The sequence below is a fragment of the Ursus arctos genome, unplaced genomic scaffold, assembly GCF_023065955.2.
Source record: "Ursus arctos isolate Adak ecotype North America unplaced genomic scaffold, UrsArc2.0 scaffold_13, whole genome shotgun sequence".
NCBI lineage: Eukaryota > Metazoa > Chordata > Mammalia > Carnivora > Ursidae > Ursus > Ursus arctos.
In genome coordinates, this window is record NW_026622797.1 from 66,956,157 (window position 1) to 66,978,045 (window position 21,889).

At 38.1% G+C, this 21,889-nt stretch overlaps 2 protein-coding genes across 4 annotated transcripts in view; one reads left to right on the top strand and one right to left on the bottom strand.

The window, feature by feature from the left end:
* MDN1 (midasin AAA ATPase 1) overlaps nt 1–21,889 on the top strand; it is a 165,461-nt gene that overhangs the window by 52,414 nt on the left and 91,158 nt on the right. For all 3 annotated transcript variants that reach the window (XM_026511808.4, XM_057311195.1, XM_057311196.1), the window contains 17 exons: nt 1,067–1,170; nt 2,463–2,607; nt 3,097–3,193; nt 4,265–4,378; nt 7,409–7,556; nt 8,048–8,158; nt 10,230–10,381; nt 10,906–11,084; nt 11,667–11,875; nt 12,066–12,212; nt 13,010–13,151; nt 14,662–14,796; nt 14,878–15,016; nt 15,623–15,761; nt 16,069–16,199; nt 18,168–18,312; nt 20,145–20,274. In XM_026511808.4, the coding sequence (XP_026367593.2) occupies nt 1,067–1,170; nt 2,463–2,607; nt 3,097–3,193; nt 4,265–4,378; nt 7,409–7,556; nt 8,048–8,158; nt 10,230–10,381; nt 10,906–11,084; nt 11,667–11,875; nt 12,066–12,212; nt 13,010–13,151; nt 14,662–14,796; nt 14,878–15,016; nt 15,623–15,761; nt 16,069–16,199; nt 18,168–18,312; nt 20,145–20,274 (2,367 nt within the window). The remainder of the gene's footprint in view (nt 1–1,066; nt 1,171–2,462; nt 2,608–3,096; nt 3,194–4,264; nt 4,379–7,408; nt 7,557–8,047; nt 8,159–10,229; nt 10,382–10,905; nt 11,085–11,666; nt 11,876–12,065; nt 12,213–13,009; nt 13,152–14,661; nt 14,797–14,877; nt 15,017–15,622; nt 15,762–16,068; nt 16,200–18,167; nt 18,313–20,144; nt 20,275–21,889) is intronic.
* LOC113264682 (60S ribosomal protein L36a-like) lies at nt 5,502–6,512 on the bottom strand. Its single transcript, XM_026511597.2, has 2 exons — nt 6,445–6,512; nt 5,502–5,826 (listed from the first exon to the last, which is right to left on the bottom strand). The coding sequence occupies exons 1-2, from the start codon at nt 6,510–6,512 to the stop codon at nt 5,502–5,504; spliced, it is 393 nt and encodes a 130-aa protein (XP_026367382.1).

A 21,889-nucleotide genomic window follows, 5' to 3' on the forward strand; every position in this document is an offset into this window, starting at 1 on the left:
TTGTCATCCCAGTTCCCTCAAGAATGAATCATGATCAAAAGACAGTTCTGGTGGCGGGGGCGGGGTGGGGAGGCGCCTGGGTGACTCAGTCGGTTAAGCATCTGCCTTCGGTTCAGGTCATGATCCCAGGGTCCTGGGATTGAACCTTGTGTTGGGCTCCCTACTCAGGGGAGAGTCGGCTTCTCCCTCCGGTACTCCCCGTGCTTGTGTTCTCTTACTCTTGCTCTTTCTCAAATAAATAAAATGTTTAAAAAAAAAAAAAAAAAAAAGGACAGTGGGGATTGAAACTAGTAACCAAGGGGTTAATGGGACCAATAATAAGTGCAGCTGCAGACTAAAACCACAAATGCAACATTTTACCCAGACCTGTTTTCACTTGCCTTTAAATATCCCTGACTCTCTTTCTTCGGGAAGGGCGGATTTGAGGCTTGCTTGTTCGGAGTCTCCTCACTCAGCTGCCTCTTGAATAAATCCTTGCTGCACACTCGATGTCTCCGCCATTGGCTTTGCTGTGCATCAGTCAGACAAACTTGAATTTCCTTACAGAATTAGGAGAAGAGTGTGGGGAAGAATGAAGCCATATAAATCGGAGCTTTCTAGGACTTAGGGCAAAGGTGACTATGAAATATTGTTGCTCTTGTGATTCTAGATATGATTTCCATAAAAACATGTTTGGTCATGTTGATGTATGAGTACCACCTATTGGTCAATAAGTCATATTTCCTTAGAAAATAAGTTATTTCCAAAGAGCTGGATTCTACAGCCAAAGGGCTTTTGGTAGCTTAGTTACCATCTCTGCACTTCCTAATCCATAAAATGGGGAAAAGGGTACATACTTCAAAGGAGTCTTGTGAGGGGTAAAAGATTTAGCTAATGTACATATGCATATAAATGAACTGATGACTGTAGTGGCTGGCACATTATATAAGTATTTGGATTTATTTTTTTTTATATATCTAAGATGTTTGATTTTTATGTAAGTTTTGTTTTGTTTTGTTTTTTGGTTTAAGTTCTGTGTATTACAACCTAAAATGTATGTTACATTCTTGTCTTTATTCTTTTCTAGGGTTACTCCTAAAAGAGAAATGGGAAGCATTTGGTCTTAGACTCAACCATGCTCAACAACAGATGAAAATGACTGAAAATGCTCTATTGTTTGCATTTGTAGAGGTATTTTGGTTCAGTTATTTAGATTAAAGGAATGTTGATTTGATGCAAAATGCAAGTGTAGGCAGGCTACTATTTTGTGTTCTCTTTATGGTGATATTTTTAGTGTTCGGTGTTTAAGATTTAATGAACACTAATGAAATAACACTTTGGGGGGAAGATTTCTGAAAAATGTCCTTTATGGAAATGATAAGGCCTTGATGAGCACCATTATTTTTAAAGTTGCAGTTGAGGACAACTAGTGAAGTCTGTTTCATGGTGAGAGGTTGGGGCAGGGGGTAGATTTGGAACTTGAGGCCTCACTTTCTATTGTAGCAAATGGGTAGCTCTACTGTTTTCTGTCCTGTCACCTTGTGGGAAGAACCAACTTAATTAAATTTTCATGACTTAAGCTTTTTAAATTCTTAACTTAAAAAATTTCTTCTGTGACATACTTTAGACTACACCCTAAAAGGAGTCCTCTTGTTTGAGGTGGTGTTTTGGTCAGTGAGAAGGTCACTGAATCATGTCCATCACTGTGGGAAATTTGGTCATCAATGCTTAATCTCAATGGGATTATTTTTAAAATAACCAATTAGGATGTCAAGTGCTCTCAAAATAGGTTTTATACCTATTTCATTACTTGGCATTACACTGGAATTCAATACATTTGTTCTGTTTTATTGTTTTCAGTTAAATTTATAGAAGATTCTGGTAGGATCATCAGGAAAACAAAAGTATAAAGCCATTTAATAAATTAAAACAATTTAGTTTTTGATGTATCAACTGAGTGGATTTTAAGATTTATTTTTCAGTGCTCTTGGAAACAGAACTTGAAGAGATAAATCAGTGAAGAGGAGGAAAGATTTATTTTGATATTCTCCAGCAAATGTGAAAAGCTGTGTATTAAAACCAGTACACTTTTTTGACTTAGTCATTTATCTCATCTTTGCATACTCATTGCCTGACCCTGTATTTATTTTGGATGCTTTTAATAACATTTGGGTACTTATAAACATTTAATACATTATAAATTATTAGTTACCTGACCGGCTATCTACTGAGATGATTTAGGTTGTTGCACCCCTTTGTTAGGCTCAGAGATAATCCCTTGACCCTTCTAGACATTAAAAATGGTTAAGTTGTCCTTAGCTCTTACAACCAGCTGGCAGCCATTCGGCATTTAGGGTGAAAGCTCATCGAGCATGAGAGGTCTGCCCTCACTTCTTGTGTCTAACCCTGCTTACATACCTGCTCTTGGTGAGTGTGTCTTTATGTGCAATGTATTTTTAACAGTTTACTTTCTCTTCTTTTAGGGTACTCTAGCTCAGGCCGTGAAGAAGGGAGAATGGATCTTGTTGGATGAGATTAATCTGGCTGCTCCAGAAACATTAGAATGTCTCAGTGGTTTACTTGAAGGTTCCTCTGGCTCCCTTGTGTTACTGGATCGAGGAGATACAGGTAGCACTTGATCCCACTGAGGTTTGACTTGGTGCCAGGACTTTTGGCCTCTTTAGAGTAAGATTCTTTGGTTAGGTGGATTACATAGTCCTCCCAGTGTTCATTCATTCCATAATACTAATTTCTGCCAAGTTAGGTGACATGGAGAATGCAAAGAATAAGAATTTAAGTTATTTCGGTAGTAGGTAATAGACATGCACACTGAATGACAAAATATATGATGGTGAATAGGCGATAAAATATAAATAATAATGAACAACCATACCTTAAAAGATAGTGGAAGGGCAGCATAAGATTAAGTTGGTACATAGATCTGGAAGTTGGTTTCAGAAAAAGCGAGGATGATTTGAGCAGCCAGCCCCAAGCCCGCTGAGTGTGAGACAGGGTTTCCTGGCCTGAGGTTCTGTGGAGTTAGATGGTCTTCCCCTGGGCACCTGTGGCTGATCACTTGATGTTACCAGTTGAGAATCTATAATTTTCTCTTAACAGAACCACTGGTTCGTCATCCTGACTTCCGTTTATTTGCCTGTATGAACCCAGCAACAGATGTGGGCAAAAGAAATCTCCCACCAGGAATAAGAAACAGGTAAGGGGACATGGCCTGGTTCCTGGGGACTTTTTTTTTTTTTTAAGTTCTCTTGATTGATTGATTGTTAATATTAACATAACCAAACCTCATAACAATACTTGAACTTTCTTGACCTCTGATAAGAGGAATCCTTCCTTATTTGTCATATTCCTCTACTTTATCAGGTGGTAGGAATACAGAGGACTCCAAAACACTGGAAATGTTTTTCCTTTGGGTTGAGTGACAGTTAATGACTCACGGATATTGTAGAAAATAAAATTTTTTCCTCCTTCAGATAACCTTATAGCTATCAGAAAAACCTTCACATACAGTATAACATAGAATAGTATAAGTGCATCTTAGGAACTGAATCCTCTGGGTAAGGCCAGTGATTTGTAAAAGGCCTTTTACACTGACTGACACTAACAACCTTGTTGGTTGTTGGTATTTTATGTGTGTAGCATTTGGAAAAAGATCACATCTTATTTTTGTTGGTGACCTTTTGTTGACTTTTGAGTTTTATTTAAAATTTTATTAGATTCCTCCCCCCATTAGAAAAGTAACAAAACCTTCTTAGGAAAATTCTATAAACTATAAGCATTGTATTGTCCTTTGCTCCAATGATTTTATTTTCAATGTTGAGGGTGCTTTTTGTTGTTGCATGTATTTTTTATCACATGTAGTTATAATAACACCTCTGAAAATAAGGATAAATGTCTTATTTTATTTCATTATGGTCAGTTTGTATCTAAATGAAAGGCTTTCATATTTTATAAACAATTAAAATGAGTTTACATAACTTCTTGTGTTTTGTATTTTCTTTTTTTAAGATCTTAGGTATTTGAGAGCAAGAGAGAGAACAAGTCGGGGGGAGGGGCAGAGGGAGAGGGAAAAGCCAGCTCCCTGCTCAGCAGGGAGCTTGTTGAGGGGCTCCATCCCAGGACCCTGGGATCATGACCCAAGCCAAAGGCAGGTGCTTAACCAACTGAGCCACCCAGGTGCCCCTATGTTTTGTATTTTTTTTATTGCCAGAATAGCTGTATTAACTTCCTAAAAAGTTGTTGTTATTTAGTAATCATTGTCTTACAGGTTCACAGAACTTTATGTAGAAGAATTGGAAAGTAAAGAAGATTTACAAATTCTTATTGTGGATTATCTGAAAGGACTGAGTGTGAATAAGACCACAGTGCAAGGAATCATCAGGTAGGTTCTCTTTGGTTTCTCTTTATAAACTTTTCACCTGAACATAAAAATGTGTGCCTCATGCACATATATGACTTCTTTTTTGCTTCTGACGAGAGAAGGATTATCATTAAGATTCTATTTTAAAGTTGGAACCTTATGAACTCCCATGGCTTTTCCTAATGAAGCTACATTGAAAGCTTAAGAATTACCACCTATGAGAATATGTAAACAATTAGATAATGTTCTCCTAATTACTCTTGTATTCGTAGCTAGGTGTTTGCATCCCCGGAATGCGAATGGTTTGTATTTTGATCTGTCTTGATGAAATCTTACTTTTTGCCATTTGCATGCTAGTTATGTGGGATGCAGGGAGAAAAAGGTTGATACAGTGAGTGATTTAGAATTAACTGAGGCTTAGCTGAAGACAGTATAGATTGGCCATGTGGCTTGGTGCTTTCTTGAGCCTTTTTCTTCTTCTTCTTTTTAAAGAATGCATTTTCTAAACTGCAAAGCATTTTATTTTATTTTTTTAAAATTTTATTTGTCAGAGAGCGTGCACACACAGAGAGCAAGCAGTGGGGAGAGGCAGGCAGCGGGGAGAGGCAGGCTCCTGCTGAGCAAGGAACCCAATGTAGGACTCGATCCCAGGACCCTGGGATCATGACCTGAGCCAAAGGCAGATGCTTAACCAACTCAGCCACCCATGCGTCCCTCTTGAGCCTTTATTTCTGTTTCTGTTTTTGTTTTCTATGCCGTGTGGAAAGGGTGCAATCAGACAGCTTGAATTCTAGTATGGGCTCTGTCAAAAACAAATTCTGTCATTCTGGGCACATCATTTAGTTAATTTTGTCTGTGTTGCCTAGAAAGAACTATACACTATGTAAAGCTTTTGAAATAGGATCATATTAATGTTTTACTTCGCATTTTGCGGTTTGTTCCTTTTTTTTGGGTACAAATTATTGAGTTGCCCACGTGCTAGGGATATAGCTATAAATAAGATAAATATAAATAAGCTCCTCACGGAGCTTTTAATTCAGGAGGTGAAGATAACCAGTAAACAAGGAGATACATACTGTAATTTTTTTGAAGTGACTATAACCTCAAGATTTTATTGTCTTCATAATATAGCAAAATATGAAGGTTAGAACTGGTTCACTTGGCCCTTTCTCTTCTTATTTCTTCCCAGTTCAAAATGCTTACATCCCTTAATAGCCAGTATTCTCTTAGATCTGCAGTTGGGCTCAACACATTGAAGCCTCAGCACAATCTTCTTTGTAGTTTTAGCCTTTTTCCAGAAAATCGTCTTAGTCTGCCCACCGTAGCCACTCTGCTTCCTGTCATAATGCAACTTTCCCTGGGCGTAAGGAGAATCTTTGTCTTTCTTGTACTGTGTCACTTTGTGGGGTTGGTGCTTGCCGTACTTCTTACAGAAATTCTGGTGAGTTTTAGGAATGTTTGCAAGAGCACTCTCAACACAGAAAGCAGGAGAAACATAATTTTAGGTTATGGTAAGTGAAGAAAAATAACACATAAAGCAAAACGGGGATTAGAAAATACAGGCTTGTAGCCCTATTTTATTTTTTATTTTTTAAAGATTTTATTTGAGAGAGGGAGCAGGGAGAGAGAGAGAGCATGAGCAGGGGGAGTGGCAGGGGGAGAAACATACTCCCTGCTGAGCAGGGAGCCCAATGCAGGCCTCGATCCTAGAACCCTGGGATCATGACCTGAGCTGAAGGCAGGGGCTTAACCAATTGAACCACCCAGGCGCCTCAGTTGGAGCCCTATTTTAAATAGAATAGTTAAGGAGGCATTTGTGAAAATGCTTTGAAATGGTTTACCAATACCACATTCTAAAATTGGAACACTTTTGTTAGCCAAGAATATTTGGACAAAAGTATAAATATGTGTGGTTAAAATTGAAAAGCAGAGATAAAACAGACTAGATAAAGCAGAGGCTCTTGTAAAATGCTGATAGTATAAGTGGTAAGTGTTCCATTTGTAATAACCCACTTCTAGAATGTAGATTCTTTCTACAAAAGAAAAGAATGTATAGCTAGATTGCAAAGAGATAAGCCAAATCTTACTTGGGCAAGAACTTAGATTTAATCTGAGACACACATTTGGTTACTCTTGATCTTGTGTAGCTGATCATGAATTTCATGAAATTTTAAATTTCTTCTTCCATCTTGTCATCTTCTAGACTTCTAAAGTGTGTGGTAATGATAATAGTAACAGTCACCATATTTTCATGCTTTTTAACATTTTGTCATTACTGATTATGGCCATACTTATGACCTTTCAAAACACCATGATTTTTTTCTGTGTGCTTCTCCATCACTATTAGATTACACAGGGACTTTATTTCCCTATTGTATTAGAGCTGACTCTGGAACACTGTGTTTGGACTCTGTATATTCTTTTTTTTTTTTCTTTTAAGATTTATTTATTTTACAGTGTGTGGGGTTGGGAGGTTGGAGGGGCAGAGAGGGAGGGAGGGAGAGAAAATTTCAAGCAAACTCCCCTCTGAGCCCCAATATGGGGCTTCATCCCATGACCCTGAGATCATGACCTGAGCCGAAGTCAAGAGTTGGATGCTAAACTGACTGAACCACCCAGGTGCTCCTGGACTCTGTATATTCTTACTAAGGGCTTCTCCTATCTTACTGTCTTTTTGTTAAGAATCCGGTGTTTTTCACCTCTCTCCTCTTTTCATCCTAAAGGAAATTGATAGATACTTCTTTTGAAAGAGTCTCTGAGTGTGTGAAAAATAGATTTTTAAAAAAATTTTATTTATTTGAGAGAGCGTACACAAGCAGAGGGGAGGGCAGAGGGAGAAGCAGACTCCCCACTGAGCAAAGAGCCCTGAAAAATAGATTCAAAAGAGAATGTCTGAGAGATTTTGATGAATGCTCTAGGAAATTGTATATAAGCTTAACTAATTCTATAAAAATGGCTTTTGGACCGTGTGGGGGGAAAAAAAAGGAATAATGGCAAAATAGTGAGTGCTTATTAGTTAATAAAGTCATTTGAACTCCGTCTTTTTTGTAGCTTGTACACAGCTCTACGGAAAGACTCTGGGACAAAATTGGTGGATGGAACTGGCCATAGACCTCACTACAGCCTTCGGACTCTTTGCAGAGCTCTGCGATTTGCAGCTTCCAATCCCTGTAGCAACATCCAGCGCTCGCTCTATGAGGTCTTTCTAAAGTCTGTGCTTGGGTGGGAGCTTGGTGGATGGGAGGGAGTGGTGATGCAAATGCCAGGTTTGCCTGTGCAGTCCATTTAGTCGGATCAGCCCAGAACATACCAGAGTGACCCTGCCATTTTTGTACCATCATATCACATTTAAAAGTTGTTCTGGGAGGGGCGCCTGGGTGGCACAGCGGTTGAGCATCTGCCTTCGGCTCAGGGCGTGATCCCGGCGTTATGGGATCGAGCCCCACATCAGGCTCCTCCGTTGTGAGCCTGCTTCTTCCTCTCCCACTCTCCCTGCTTGTGTTCCCTCTCTCGCTGGCTGTCTCTATCTCTGTCAAATAAATAAATAAAATCTTCAAAAAAAAAAAAAAAAAGTTGTTCTGGGAACCAGTACCACCCAAGAGTTTGAGTTTTGTTTCTGAAATAAGTTGGCCTGTTATTGTAGAAGGGTAATTAGTTTTATGCATATTTGTTTGTTTGTTTTTTCCCTAGGGCTTTTGTTTGGGTTTCTTAACACAGCTTGACAGGGCATCACACCCAGTAGTTCAGAAGCTCATTTGTCAACACATTGTCTCTGGCAACGTAAAAAGTCTGCTGAAGCAGGTATGTTGTTTGATTTCTTGACTTATTTAACATAAATGAAAGGCTGAATTATCAAAATTTCAATTTTTTTTAAACAAGACTTGTTTCTAATTATGAAAGTAATCCATTTGTTCCAAAAAATTAGGTGGTGTCTTAGATGGTGAAAATTCCAAATAATCCTACTCCTACTCTTTAGAGATTTAAACCTTATACCTTTCCACCTAAATTATATATGTATTTTGTTAAATATTCAAATTCTGACAGTGTGTGTATAGCTTTATCAAGGCAAATTCTTTCTTATTTTTTATTTTAATTCCACTATATTTAATATACAGTGTTCTATTTTCAGATATACAATACTGTGATTCAGCAAATCTGTATGTTACTTGTTGCTGAAGCTAAGTGTACTCTTAATCCCTATCATCTGTTTTACCATCTCCCCACCTACCTCCTTTCTGGTAACCATCAATTTGTTCTCTGTTGTTAAGAGTCTGTTTTTTGGTTTGTCTTTTTTTTTCTTTGTTCATTTTTGTTTCTTAAATTCCACGTATGCGTGAAGTTATATGGTATTTGTCTTTTCCTGACTGACTTATTTCATTTAGTAAGGGCGCAAATTCTAAACAGATATCTAATATAAATGACTTAAAAGGAATCATAATACTTTTCTGTAGCTTCCTTTCTTAGCCTAACTATATCCTATATTTTCGTGTCTGTACCAGATATCACTGTGGCATGGTTTCTAATGGTTACATAGTATTTTGTTGCTTACACCATAATTTGTGTACACACTTCCCATCTGATTGATGGTTGGGCATTTTTTTCCTTATTAAATACAACAACCGTTTCAGTTTGACAAAGGAAATTCTCAAATAACATGGGAGTGAAAGATACTGAGAAAGTGGTTTACCAATGAACAGGCTTGTTTTATGTTGATTCCTTACTCTTAAGGAAGAAGGAACCTTATTAGGGACTTAGGATTACTTTGGATTCAGTATTTTTTCCTTTTTAAAAATTATACAAGTAACATATGAATATATACTTTTGGTAAACCATAAATACATTGAAAAAAGGCTCAAGCTTGCTGTGATTATCATTCCAATACCACTGTCCTTTACTTTTTTTTGTATTTTCCTAATGGATCCATATGATGGAAGTTTAAATATCTTTTTTTCCCACTGCTCCTGAGCTAAGTTGAGGAGCTCTTAAAAGAAGTTTTAGTAGCTTCGCGTTAGGGAACTAAATGTTTTAGAACACTTTTTCATAGCTACAGATCTGACCACTTCTGACCATTTTTGATCTATGAAAATGACAGTTATGTTATAAATCAACTTAATAACTCCTATCATATCTTTGAAAGATTATGTCATTTGCACTATTATCCTTGATAGAGTAGTTTCTCTGGAAGGTCACACTTTTTTTTGGGGGGGGGGGTTTGTTTATTTATTTTGGTGGGGAGGGGTTGAGGGAGGGGGAGAGGGAGAATCTTAGGCAGACTCCACGCCCAGCGCAGAGCCCAACGTGGTGCTCCGTCTCACAACCCCAATATCATGGTTTGAGCCAAAATCAGGAGTATAACACTTAACCGACTGAGCCACCCAAGTGACCCTGGAGGGTCACTTTTATTTTTAATGTCTTCTAGGGGATCCAGAATGTAATAATGCAAAGCTCCGGTCCTTCAGTTCAACACTGGTCCTGTTTTTAGGAACGTGGTTTATATGAACTACATGTTTTTGACCAAAATACTTCATCAGGGTGGGAATTTTGGGAGGTGAGAGAAAAGAACTAAATCATTAACTATTTAAGAAACTATTTGATTCAAGGTCTTCCCCAAACTCACCACTTCAGTTTGACAAAGGAAATTCTAGAATAACATGGGAGTGAAAGATGCTGAGAAAGTGGTTTACCAACTAACAGGCTTATTTTTATGTTGATTCCTTACTCTTAAGAAAGAAAGAATCTTATTAGGGACTTCGGATTACTTTGGGGCAGCATTCTTGGTGATAACTTCTTTTCCAACCTACACCCCTCTCTGAAAGGATGCCATAGTTGTCACGGGACTGTAGGTTATTTCTCTAACTTTTTTGTCTTTCAGCCTATTCCAGAACCAAAAGGAGGCCGGCTTATCCAGGTCGAAGGATACTGGATTTCGGTGGGAGACAAGGAACCTACAATAGATGAGACCTACATTCTTACATCTTCTGTTAAGCTAAACCTGAGAGACATAGTCCGAGTGGTTTCTGCAGGGTGTGTGGACCTTTTCTTTTGCTTCTCAGAAGTTCTACCAGCATAGGCATTGATGACATTCTAGTCTTACTTCCTTGATTTTCCAAGTGCTTTATTGTTGTTTATTGGCTTAAGTGAGTAATTCCTTCCCAAGTCCATACTTTTCTCCTGGCACAAAGCATTGCTTCTAGTTGCACCTTTTGGTGGAAGCAATACAGATGCAGATTATTTTGGCCATCTTTAAGCTTGTTTTTCAGTATTTTGCTGGTGAATACTTATCCATTATTTAAGTGAGTGACAGCTAGTCCCATTTACTGTTTCTCACAAGTACTACAAGAAAGGTTGAGATTGCTTTCCTCAGTATTTTCTGAGGAACCCCTTTTACATAGAAACTTCTCAGGGCTTACGAAACATTCCATTAGTGGTGTGTAGGTATATAAAAATGTCTTTTTATGGTGATAAATGATACATTCCTTTTAATACTACTTGAATTCTGGTTTCTGTCTTTTTTTTCTTAAATTGCTTTATTGGCTGATCTTTTCAAGAACCTATCCAGTGTTGATTCAGGGAGAGACATCAGTTGGTAAAACAAGCCTTATCCGGTGGCTGGCAGCAGCTTCTGGTAACCATTGTGTGCGTATTAACAATCACGAACACACGGATATTCAGGAGTACATTGGTTGTTATACATCTGACTCTTCAGGGAAGCTTGTATTTAAAGAAGGTAGGATTTATTATTTCATTCCATGGGTATAGGTGTTCATTCTTTTAAACCCATTTCCCCATGTAAACTTCATCCTTTCCAGTTGAGGCACATTGGCCTTTGCCATAACAGATGGTTTGTCTTTCTCCCTGATCTCCCTGGCTAGGGGAGATCCAGCTTCCTTTGGGCCTCACTGATCTCGTTAGCTGTACGGAGAACTAGGACCAAGTTTTGTAGAGGGTAATTGAACTGCTACTTCATTTCCTAGAGACTAAGAAAAATGTGGTGAGCGTTGAACAGAGGGAAGCTGAGAATAGATATGAGAATGTGGTGATTTAAATGAAATTAGACTGCAGGGGGAAAATAAATGGGAAATATGATATTTGTCAGCCTTGGCTCCCCTTCTGTGTGAAATGATAACTTTAATTGAAAATTGTCCTTTCTTGATATTTGACATCACATATTATTTTTGGGCATGACTAGCTGCAGGAAGTAATTTATTTTGAAATGTAATGGTCTAGGATTGGTTGATTTGTATATAACATTTTTTAAAACTTTGTGGACTAATTTATGTACTAATCTTCAGTGTTTGTTTTTTCTAAGGTGTTCTTATTGATGCTATGAGAAAGGGCTACTGGATTATTTTAGATGAATTAAATTTGGCCCCTACTGATGTGCTAGAGGCACTGAACAGATTGCTGGATGATAACCGTGAATTGCTCATCACAGAAACACAAGAAGTTGTTAAAGCTCACCCTCGGTTCATGCTTTTTGCTACCCAGAATCCCCCAGGACTTTATGGAGGCAGAAAGGTGTGTAGCATTTGCCCCTTACTCCCGTTTGTTACTCCATCAAGTAATAAATCTTTCTTGGTAAGACTGGGATGTTTTTACTTCTTTTGAAGGGTTTTTCTTTTTGTGGCAAATAACAGAGCCTCCATTTTGGAAACTGGGTAAGAGGCTCTTTTTGTCATGTTTTTTTTTTTTCCTGTGTGTTTCCCAGGTGCTTTCTAGAGCCTTCAGGAATCGGTTTGTGGAATTGCATTTTGATGAATTGCCTAGTTCTGAGTTGGAAACAATCTTGCATAAGCGCTGTAGTTTGCCACCCTCCTATTGTAGCAAGTTGGTTAAAGTCATGCTGGACCTTCAGGTATTTCATCTCTCTCACTTACTTTCAAATGGAACATATTGATTAGATTTCGTGATCAAAATTTAAAATTTGATAGCCTTCTCAGGTAGACACAGCAGTCCATCTATTTTTTTCTCAAATTAAGGATATTATCGTAAAATGCACTCCATTAATATACATTTTGTGGTTTTGTAAATGAACAATTTGATACCATGTTATAGTTTTTCTCATAGTCATATGGTAACAGTTCCCTACTTGTGGGTAATTTTGGAACATTTTGTTTAGATTGGAACTTGGCATTGACAAACTACAATTTTTGTTTTTTAAATGGATCTAGTCCTTGAATGGACATAACTAAAGATATCCTTTTTATGTCTCTCCCTTGTCAATTCTGCAAAGCTACAGTTCCTTTGTTTTTTGAAAAGCCCTTTTTATGGTGTTAAAAGTGTCCTTTATCAGAATTAATACACTTTTAGTTTCTAGAAAGCTAATAGTAATTGACAATCTTACGACTATGTTCCCACCTTATGGGATTAATGTTTCTGCATGTTTGCCATCATTTGTATTCATAATTTTTTATATATGGTGTAAGAAATGGAATTCCTTTTTTTTTCTTGGTGTTGTGCTTTGGAATTTATACTCTTCTACATGAGTTTGAATATTTATCTTCAAAGGATTATAGTCCATTTACTTTTTTCAAAAATTAATCTCAGTGGAATGAATCATTTTTATTGGAGCATAAATTTGTTAAAAATTGTATATAGGTTGTACAGTGTGCTTGTCATTGCTCTTTTTCATTTGTTTTGATATTTTAATAGTCCTATCGCAGAAGTTCTTCAGTGTTTGCTGGAAAACAGGGCTTCATCACTCTTCGTGATCTGTTTCGGTGGGCTGAAAGATACAGATTGGCTGAACAGACCGAGAAAGAGTATGACTGGCTACAGCATTTAGCCAACGATGGTATGCTTTCAGTTGGATGCTTTCAAACTGTGAAGTTATGTCAAATATCAAACCTTCTTATTAAAATAAATCTTTCCCAAGTTGTGGTCAATATATACATTTTACTGAGTATTCCAGAAATGGTCTTTTTCCCTCAAGTGCCAGGTGCTTTTGAAAATGGTTCTTTTCTGCAGGCCTCTGTGCCACTATGTTTGGGTTTCTACAGTTTCAGATAGAGGCACAATGCCTATGTAAGAGTTTTGGCGGGTGGTTGGTGGTGTCTTTGTGGACTATTTATCTGCAACTCACTAATCGTAGGTAGTCGTGCTTGTGCCTTATACAGAAAACTGTCAGGTTGGGGCACCTGGGTGGCTCAGTCAGTTAGGCGTCTGCCTTTGGCTCAGGTCATGATCTCAGGGTCCCCATGTCTTCCCCTTCTCCCTCTACCCCTCCCCATGCTTGTGCACTTGTGTACTGTCAGATAAATAAATCTTTAAAAAAAATAAGAAAGGAAGAAAACTGACAGGTTGGTCAGGTACTGTCATGGTTCTGAGGGAAGGTAGTTATGTCATCTGAGACTCATGATTGCTCATTTTAGTTTAATCCATGGGAAGAAGTTATATGTTTCTCTATAGGAAAGAAAGCATTTCAGAATCTACTGATTTGAAAGGTACTAATGAGTCATTAATGGAGTGGTTAATAAGGAGAGTAAGTAAAACTAACCCATGAGAGTTGTATTTTTTCTTTACTGGTAAAAAGTAGATAGGTGGAGGAACATTTTTTTTAAAAAAACGTAACACTCTTTAATCAAGGTGTAACATATAGTAAAGTGAATGTAGTACTTTATTTTTTCATGTATAAGCTAGATTTAATTTTTTTTTAACATTTGTACATACCCATGTAAATCATCACCTAGGCCAAAGTATAGAATATTTTTCGGTACCTCAAAAGATTCCTTCATGGTTCCTGCCAGTCTTAACCTCCCCTGGAGGTAACCACTGCTCTGACCTCTATCACCACTGATTTTTGCCTATGCTTGAGCTTCAGCTAGTATCATGCAGTATGTACTCCTTGGGTTTGACTTCTTTTCACCCAGCCTAATGTGAGGTTCAGCCATGCTGTTATGTGTATTAGGAATTCATTCTTTTTAAATTATTATTATGTTGTAACCCATTGTATGGAGATACCATAATATGCTTATTCATTCTCTTGTTGGTGGACATTTGGGTTATTTCCACTTTCTAGTTATTATGAATGGAACCGCTCTGAACATTCCTATATATGTATTTTGGTGCACATGTGTTCATTTGTGTTTGGGTCTACCTGCAAGTCATGTTGCTGGGGACTGGGCAGGCATAAGGTTAGTTGCAGTAGATTCTCCCAGTTTTCCAAAGTAGTTCTTTAGTTACTCTCACCACCAGCAGCTAAGAAGGTTGCTGTTGCTCCGTATTCTCAATATCCCTTGGTATTTTAACGTGACACTCAGTGATTCTTTTTTTTTTAATTTTAATTTTATTTTTATTTTTTCAAGGATTTATGCTTCTCGCAGGCCGAGTCAGGAAGCAGGAGGAGATTGATGTGATTCAAGAAGTCCTTGAAAAACATTTCAAGAAAAAATTGTGTCCTCAATCCCTCTTCTCCAAGGAAAATGTCCTAAAATTACTGAGTGAGTAGGTCAAAATATCTAGAGGAAATGAACTGAGCTGTGCTCCTATTAGAAGCTAAATATTTATTCTCCGTTTTATAGGTAAATTGTCCACTCAGGTATCCACACTGGAGTCTACGTTCAGCCACATTGTGTGGACTGAGGGCATGCGGAGGTTGGCGATGCTGGTGGGAAGGGCGCTGGAATTTGGTGAACCAGTGCTGCTGGTTGGAGACACTGGGTAAAACCCTGTGCTTCTGTGACAGTAACTCATGATGGTTCAGTTCAGTTCCTTAGGAGTATTTGAGTTACCTGCGAAGGATTATCAGGAATGCAATCTTTGTTTTTTCTTTTTTCTTTCTTTTTTTTTTTTTTTTTAAAGGATCATGTAAGAGACCCATTACTGTTCACTTTCCTCTTCCTTCAGACCTTTGTGATAGAAAAGAATGATTTCTTGTATTATTATCACTGGAGTTGTTTTTTTCTTTGTAATTCTTGTAAATAGTGCCATTCATTCTATAGATCTATAGAGAAGAGCAGATGAGCTCCTCTCCTGAAAGTCTGTAAGGTTTAGATTTCTTTCCCATCCCTTGTTGGTTGTTGGTAGAAGTAGAAAAGGATGGAATTCAGGTAGTGTGTACTTTTTTGTATAAGGAACACCGTAGGGTGCTGTTGTTTGGGGGGAGGGTGTCCTAAGCTCAGGGTGCAGAGGTCATGTGTTGGCCAGCAGTGTCTGCTGCTGCAGTGAGGCTCTCACCAGAGCTTCCCTCTTGTGCTGACTGGGTGTTTGTTCTTGTACATTTGGAATTTATGGTTCTTATTAATCTGGTATGTATCCGTTTAACAGGTGTGGGAAAACTACGATCTGTCAGGTGTTTGCAGGCTTGGCAAATCAGAAACTATACTCTGTCAACTGCCACTTACACATGGAGACATCAGACTTCCTGGGGGGACTGCGGCCGGTGAGACAGAAGCCAAAGGACAAGGTTTGTTCGGTAGTGAATGATGTGGTGTTCATTCATTTGAGAATTGCACTTGGCTTTGTGCATGAGTCAGCTGTGGAACGTATTCATGGTGAGGTTTTGATCCCAGGTTTGATGTATATCTTTAGGTTTTCACTTGTCTGCAAAGGACTTTGAGGAGCATCCTGTTGTGTAGGCTTTATTCTTTGTTCTTAGACCCTTACTTTCTGCAGAATGACCGCTTACTCCAGCAGACACCAGCTAGCTATGCGTGTATTGCCTCGTGGGCCCACTTGGTCTTTAATTTCACACCTTCTTTTCCAAATTGTAGGAAGAAATTGATACATCAAGACTTTTTGAGTGGCATGATGGTCCTCTTGTTCTGGCCATGAAAGAAGATGGCTTTTTTCTCTTGGATGAGATCTCACTGGCTGACGACTCTGTCCTGGAAAGACTCAATAGGTATATGTGTAAGAGGTTTGCCCTGTGTGTGATGTTTTCACTGGTCTGGTTATTTTTTAATTAATCAGTTAAAAATTTTTTTAATTAAAAGATTAAAAATTCCCATGTAGTTAACCTATACCATTAGTTTCAGGTGTACAATATAGTGATGCTACAATTCTATACATTACATAGTGCTCATCATGATACGTCTACTCTTAATCCCATTCACCTATTTCACCTATCGCCCCCACCTGCCTCCCCTTTGGTAACCATCAGTTTTTTTTCCTATGGTTAAGAGTCTGTTTCTTGGTTGTTCTCTTTCTTTCTTTGTTCATTTATTTTGTTTCTTAAATTTTATGTATGAATGAAATCCTATGGTATTTTTCTTTGACTTATTTCACTTAGCATTGTACCCTCTAGTTCTGTCCATATTGTTGCAAATGGCAAGATTTCATTCCTTTTTATGGCTAAATAATATTCCATAGACTATGGAATACTGGTCTGGTTTTTATAGGTATTCTCTTGCACAGTAATGTTTTTCATAGGTGCATAGTAAATGTTTGAAAATGATAATGAGTTACCGTTTTTGTTTTTTGGTTTGTTTGGTTTTGTTTGTTTGGTTTTGTTTTTTTTTGGGGGGGGTTTGGTTTTTTTTTTTTCTTTTTTTTCTGGGTTTAGCACTCAGTAGTTTAAGAGGCCTAGTTTTTCTGTTTTGTTGTCAATAATCAGTAAGATGGGACTGCGGAATGGTGGGGCTAAAAGCAAATGAACCGAAGTTAAAACTCTTTTTTAAGGCAATTTATGTGACCATTATCTAAATTCTTCAAAGATGCGGTATGGTTGTACAGCCTTAAATCTCAGACTAATATGAATTTTGACGTATACCTGTTTTTCTTTTTTGAAGTTTAATTTACCATAAAATGTATCCATTTTAGATGTATAATTCAACAACTTCTAGTAAATTTACTGAGTTTTGCACCATAATCCAGTTTTACATTTCCACCATACCAGTAGGATTCCTTCTACCCCTTTACAGTTTATTTCTGATGCCACCTCCTACTCCAGGCCACTACTAAATTACTTTCTGTAAAAAAATATTTGTCTTTTCAGCACCTTACATATAAATGGTCTCTTCTCACACTTCGCATTGTTTTGAGGTAACCTATGTTAGTAGTTTGTTCGTTTTTATTTCTAAGCGTATTCCATTGTATAGATATACCATATCTTTTTTTTATCTGTTCACCGCCTGATGGTATTTGGGTTATTTCTACTTTTATGAATAATGCTGCCATGAATATTTGCATACAAGACACTCATTTTTAAAACAGATGCCTTAATGGGGCAATAAGTGGATAAAGGGATTTTTTTTTTTCTTTTGATCAGCAATATTGTTCCATTACAGAGGAATTGGGATAATGAGTCATTTTAAAATTCGTGCTAGGCTGGAGGAGATAATGCTAAGTGAAATAAGTCAAGCAGAGAAAGACAACTATCATATGATTTCTCTCATCTATGGAACATAAGAACTAGGATGATCGGTAGGGGAAGAAAGGGATAAAGAAAGGGGGGGTAATCAGAAGGGGGAATGAAACATGAGAGACTATGGACTATGAGAAACAAACTGAGGACTTCAGAGGGGAGGGGGGTGGGGGAATGGGATAGACCGGTGATGGGTAGTAAGGAGGGCACGTATTGCATGGTGCACTGGGTGTTATACACAACTAATGAATCATCGAGCCTTACATCGGAAACCGGGGATGTACTGTATGGTGACTAACATAATATAATAAAAAATCATTAAAAAAAATAAATAAATAAAATAAAGAGAAAAAAAAAAAAAATTCGTGCTAGGAAAGTGTTAACTAAATAAAAAGCTCAGCAGAGGAGATAACTTTTTTCCTTTTTAAAAGAACTTGAAGACCACAAAATAGAAAGGTTACATAAGCCTTTTCTAATCTTATATTCTCTAATATTTCTGTCTTTTAGTGTCCTTGAAGTGGAAAAGTCCCTGGTATTAGCTGAAAAAGGCAGTGTAGAGGACAAGGATAATGAGGTAGAGCTGTTGACTGCTGGGAAAAAGTTCCGTATCTTAGCAACCATGAACCCTGGGGGCGACTTTGGAAAAAAAGAGGTAAAATTGTGTTCCTGAAGCATTATTTTTTTTCTAGTTTTTGACCTCAGCTCACTGGCAGCTATAAATATAATATGTACAAATGCATTTGGAATTTTATATTGGGTAAAAATTAAAAACCTAGAAAGATACTTTAGAATTATTACAAAGTTGAGAAATTCTGACATAATCATTTCCTTATTTTAATATCTCACTGTGTGTGCCTGAAATTTCATTGTTTCAGTCACTTTGCCCAGCTCTTTACATGTTACCATAACAAATTCTCACAAGAGCTCTGTGTGAAAGTTATTTTCCTACTTTCATGGATGAGAAAGTTGAAACTGAAATTTAATCTTAAACTCTGTTTCTGGGGTCTCCTCCCTTAAACATGAGTTTGGCTTTGAGTGTTTTAAAGTGACAAAAGTGTTGCAGCCAGGAACCGCTTCTTATTTTGCAGGTGGAGTGTATCTGTTCTCCCCAGGGGTCATGTGGGTTACCCTCAGACTATTGGTAAAGGAAAAGGTGGAGAGCAGCCTTCTGTTCAGAGGCTGGCTGTTAGGATCCAGCCAGGATCCAGTACCCTGAACACCATGTCTTTCAGGCTTGCGGAGTCTCTCAGTGGAGAAGTCTGTGTTGTGTGTGGGATCCTGGTCTGTTAGGAAAATGGTGACGTGGCGATAGGTCAGGTGTGATGAGAAGAAACAGGGGTTGTGAATGAAAGTAATTAAAATTCTTGGTAACTTGGTGGGTGTCCCTGATATGTGAATATGGTGTTTTGGGCCTGATTTTCCTCTGTAGCATAATATGAAGGATTATCACTACACTTCTTGAAATGTTCTGAAGAGAGGAAATAAGAAGAAATATATCACAGCTTCAAACATAATATGAAAACTGGTTCTTTGGCAAGTGAGAATAGCATAGAAAGGTCAGATTTCAAGGTTGTGTTTATTAAGGTTAGCTTAAATTAGGATAGTTTAAGTTTTTCTTGGAAGAACATTGCCAACTTTTACCTAAGGGAAGGTTCTTTTTTGTTTTTGCCTGCCAGCAGGCAGAGTGAGGTAGGATGACCAGTGGCACTGCTTGTCTAGGATGGCAGCAAGGAACACTCACACATTCACTGGGTCTTGACTGAGCTGCTCCTGAGTATAGGCATTGCTGCTAGTCCTGCTGCAGTAGGCCAGACAGATGGATGGAGTTTACCAAGTAAAAGGAAAGCAATAATAAGCTAGGTTACGTGCAAATGTGGCATTGTATACGCTTGTAAATAGGGGTTAATTGACATAGGGGAAGGTTAAGAAGGTAAGAGGAATCCATTTTGAGGGCAAAGACCATAAAGACTGGAAGAACTAACAATTCTTTGTTATACAAAAGGTAAAATATGTACCTCCTTAATAATTTCACTGTCCCCCTTCGAGCCACATAAAAGAAGTTTTCTCTTTCTACTTCAGACAGCTGTGCCCTGTGGGATAGTAGCTTTGATTTTCTTGAAAGCACTGGTTATGTAACTGAAGGTAAAGGAAGGGCGTTTGTTTAGGGTATAGTATTCAGGTTTGGCGGTCACCCACTGGGGCTGGACTTCAACTTGCATGACCTCTTCTATGAGCCCTTGAAGTTCTGCACTCTTGTCTATAAAGAAAGTGATGGGAATACTGTCTTGGAGGGTGTGGTGGAGACTAATGAGATGACCTGTGGAAGGAGCTAAGATAAAGTAGGTCTTCAATAAACTGTAGTAGTGGTAATAAAAGAAGCATCTAGTATTTGTTAAACTCATCAGCTAATATTCCTTCAAAGGATTTGTTTTCTGGTTTTCCTCATAGGTATTACATTCAAATTGAAATTTTTGTTTCTTGTAGCTGTCTCCTGCCTTAAGAAACCGGTTTACGGAAATATGGTGCCCACAAAGCACAAATCGTGAAGATTTAATTCAGGTTATCAGCCATAATCTTCGTCCAGGATTGTCTCTGGGCAGAATAGATCATAAAGGTGAGAGCTTTCAGGTGGTAAGCATAATTCCCAAACTTAGGAAGCCAATGAAAATTAGAAGTCATGTCTTAGAAAATAGGAATAGGTCTAAGATTTCATTTAATTAAAATCAGAAATAATACCAAAATACTTTAAAAATATATGTTAAAGTTTTATTTATTTATTTTAAAGATTCATTTTTGATAGAGTGCAAGTGCACTGGGGGTGGTGGCAGAGGGAGAGGGAGAGAGAGAATCCTGAAGCAGACTGCCTGCTGAGTGCAGAGTCTGACGCAGGGCTTGATCCCGTGACCGTGAGATCATGACGTGAGCCGAAATCAAGAGTCCAATGCTCAACTGACTGAGCCACCCAGTGTCCCTGTCATCAACTAATTTATTAACTTTATTTAAAAATTTTCTGGGGACGCCTGGGTGGCTCAGTTGTTAAGCGTCTGCCTTCGGCTCAGGTCATGATCCCAGCGTTCTGGGATTGAGCTCCACATCGGGCTCCCTGCTTGGCGGGAAGCCTGCTTCTCCCTTTCCACTCCCCCTGCTTGTGTTCCCTCTCTCACTGCCTCTGTCTGTCAAATAAATAAATAAAATCTTAAAAAAAAAAAAAAAATCCTGGGTGGCTCTCTCTCCTTCTTACCCCCACTTGCTCTCTAAGAAGAATTTTCTTTTCATTATAAAAGTTTTTTAAAAAAAACATAAGGAAATAGAAGAATAGTATTAAAAAACTTCTGTATACCTAAAGCCTAAATTTAGCAATTTTTAAGAGATCTAGTAAGGGTCAAAGCATTTATTATATGGTTCTTTTATTGAGCCTAGATTGCTTTGATATATACATGCATGTTTTTTATTGAGGTACAATCAACATTCAACATCATATTAGTTTCAGGTGCATAACATGATTCAATATTTGTATCTGTTGTGAAATGATCACAGTAAGTCTACTTAACATTCATCATGATGTATATATATTTATCTTTCACATTGAAGGGCTAAATTTACAACCAAGTTCTGGTTTCAAGCCTTAATACAGTTTTTTTGGATCGTTTTCTCTCCCTTTTTAAAAAATCTCTTTCTTAAAGCATGTATAAAAGAGTATTTGCTTGTTCGAGTTCCAAACTCACTTGAAGGACTTGTAGAAATAAAGCTTGTTGGGCCTCATACCTAGAGTTTCTGATTCAGTCAGTCTGGGGTGGGGCTTGAGAATTTGCCTTTGCCTTTGTAAGAAGTTCTTAGGTGATGCCAGTAATGTTGGTCCAAGGCCCATACTCAGAACTTCTTACTTACCTTCGTTGTGTGCTGTTCGCAATGCTGCATTTATTGTGAGAATTCCAGTTAAAGAAGGAGAAGACAAATTACTAAGCAGGCATGGTTTGTCTTTTTGCTCTGCGTGAGGGCCGAATTCCCCTTGGACGCAGCCTCTGTATCTCCTATGGGCTGCATGCTCTTCTTATAAGTTATTTGGATTGTAATAAGAATGGGAGAGAATGCAGCTGTAATTACACTGCCACCTTGGCCCCACCACCAGTGGGCTTCACGTTTAACGGAGTGAACAGTTTCTCTACAGGGCAGTTGGCACTGCGGCCCCTAGGCCTCAACTCTGAGCCTCAATGCTTGTCCTTAGGGAG

Bases quoted from the DNA above. Each gene is read 5' to 3' on its own strand.
- LOC113264682 (XM_026511597.2), bottom strand. From the start codon at position 6,512: ATGATCAGCTACACAAGATCAAGAGTAACCAAATGTGTGTCTCAGATT. The intron at 5,827-6,444 runs GTAAGATTTGGC...CTGTGTTGAGAG, and splicing joins AAATCTAAGTTCTTGCCCAA to TGCTCTTGCAAACATTCCTA.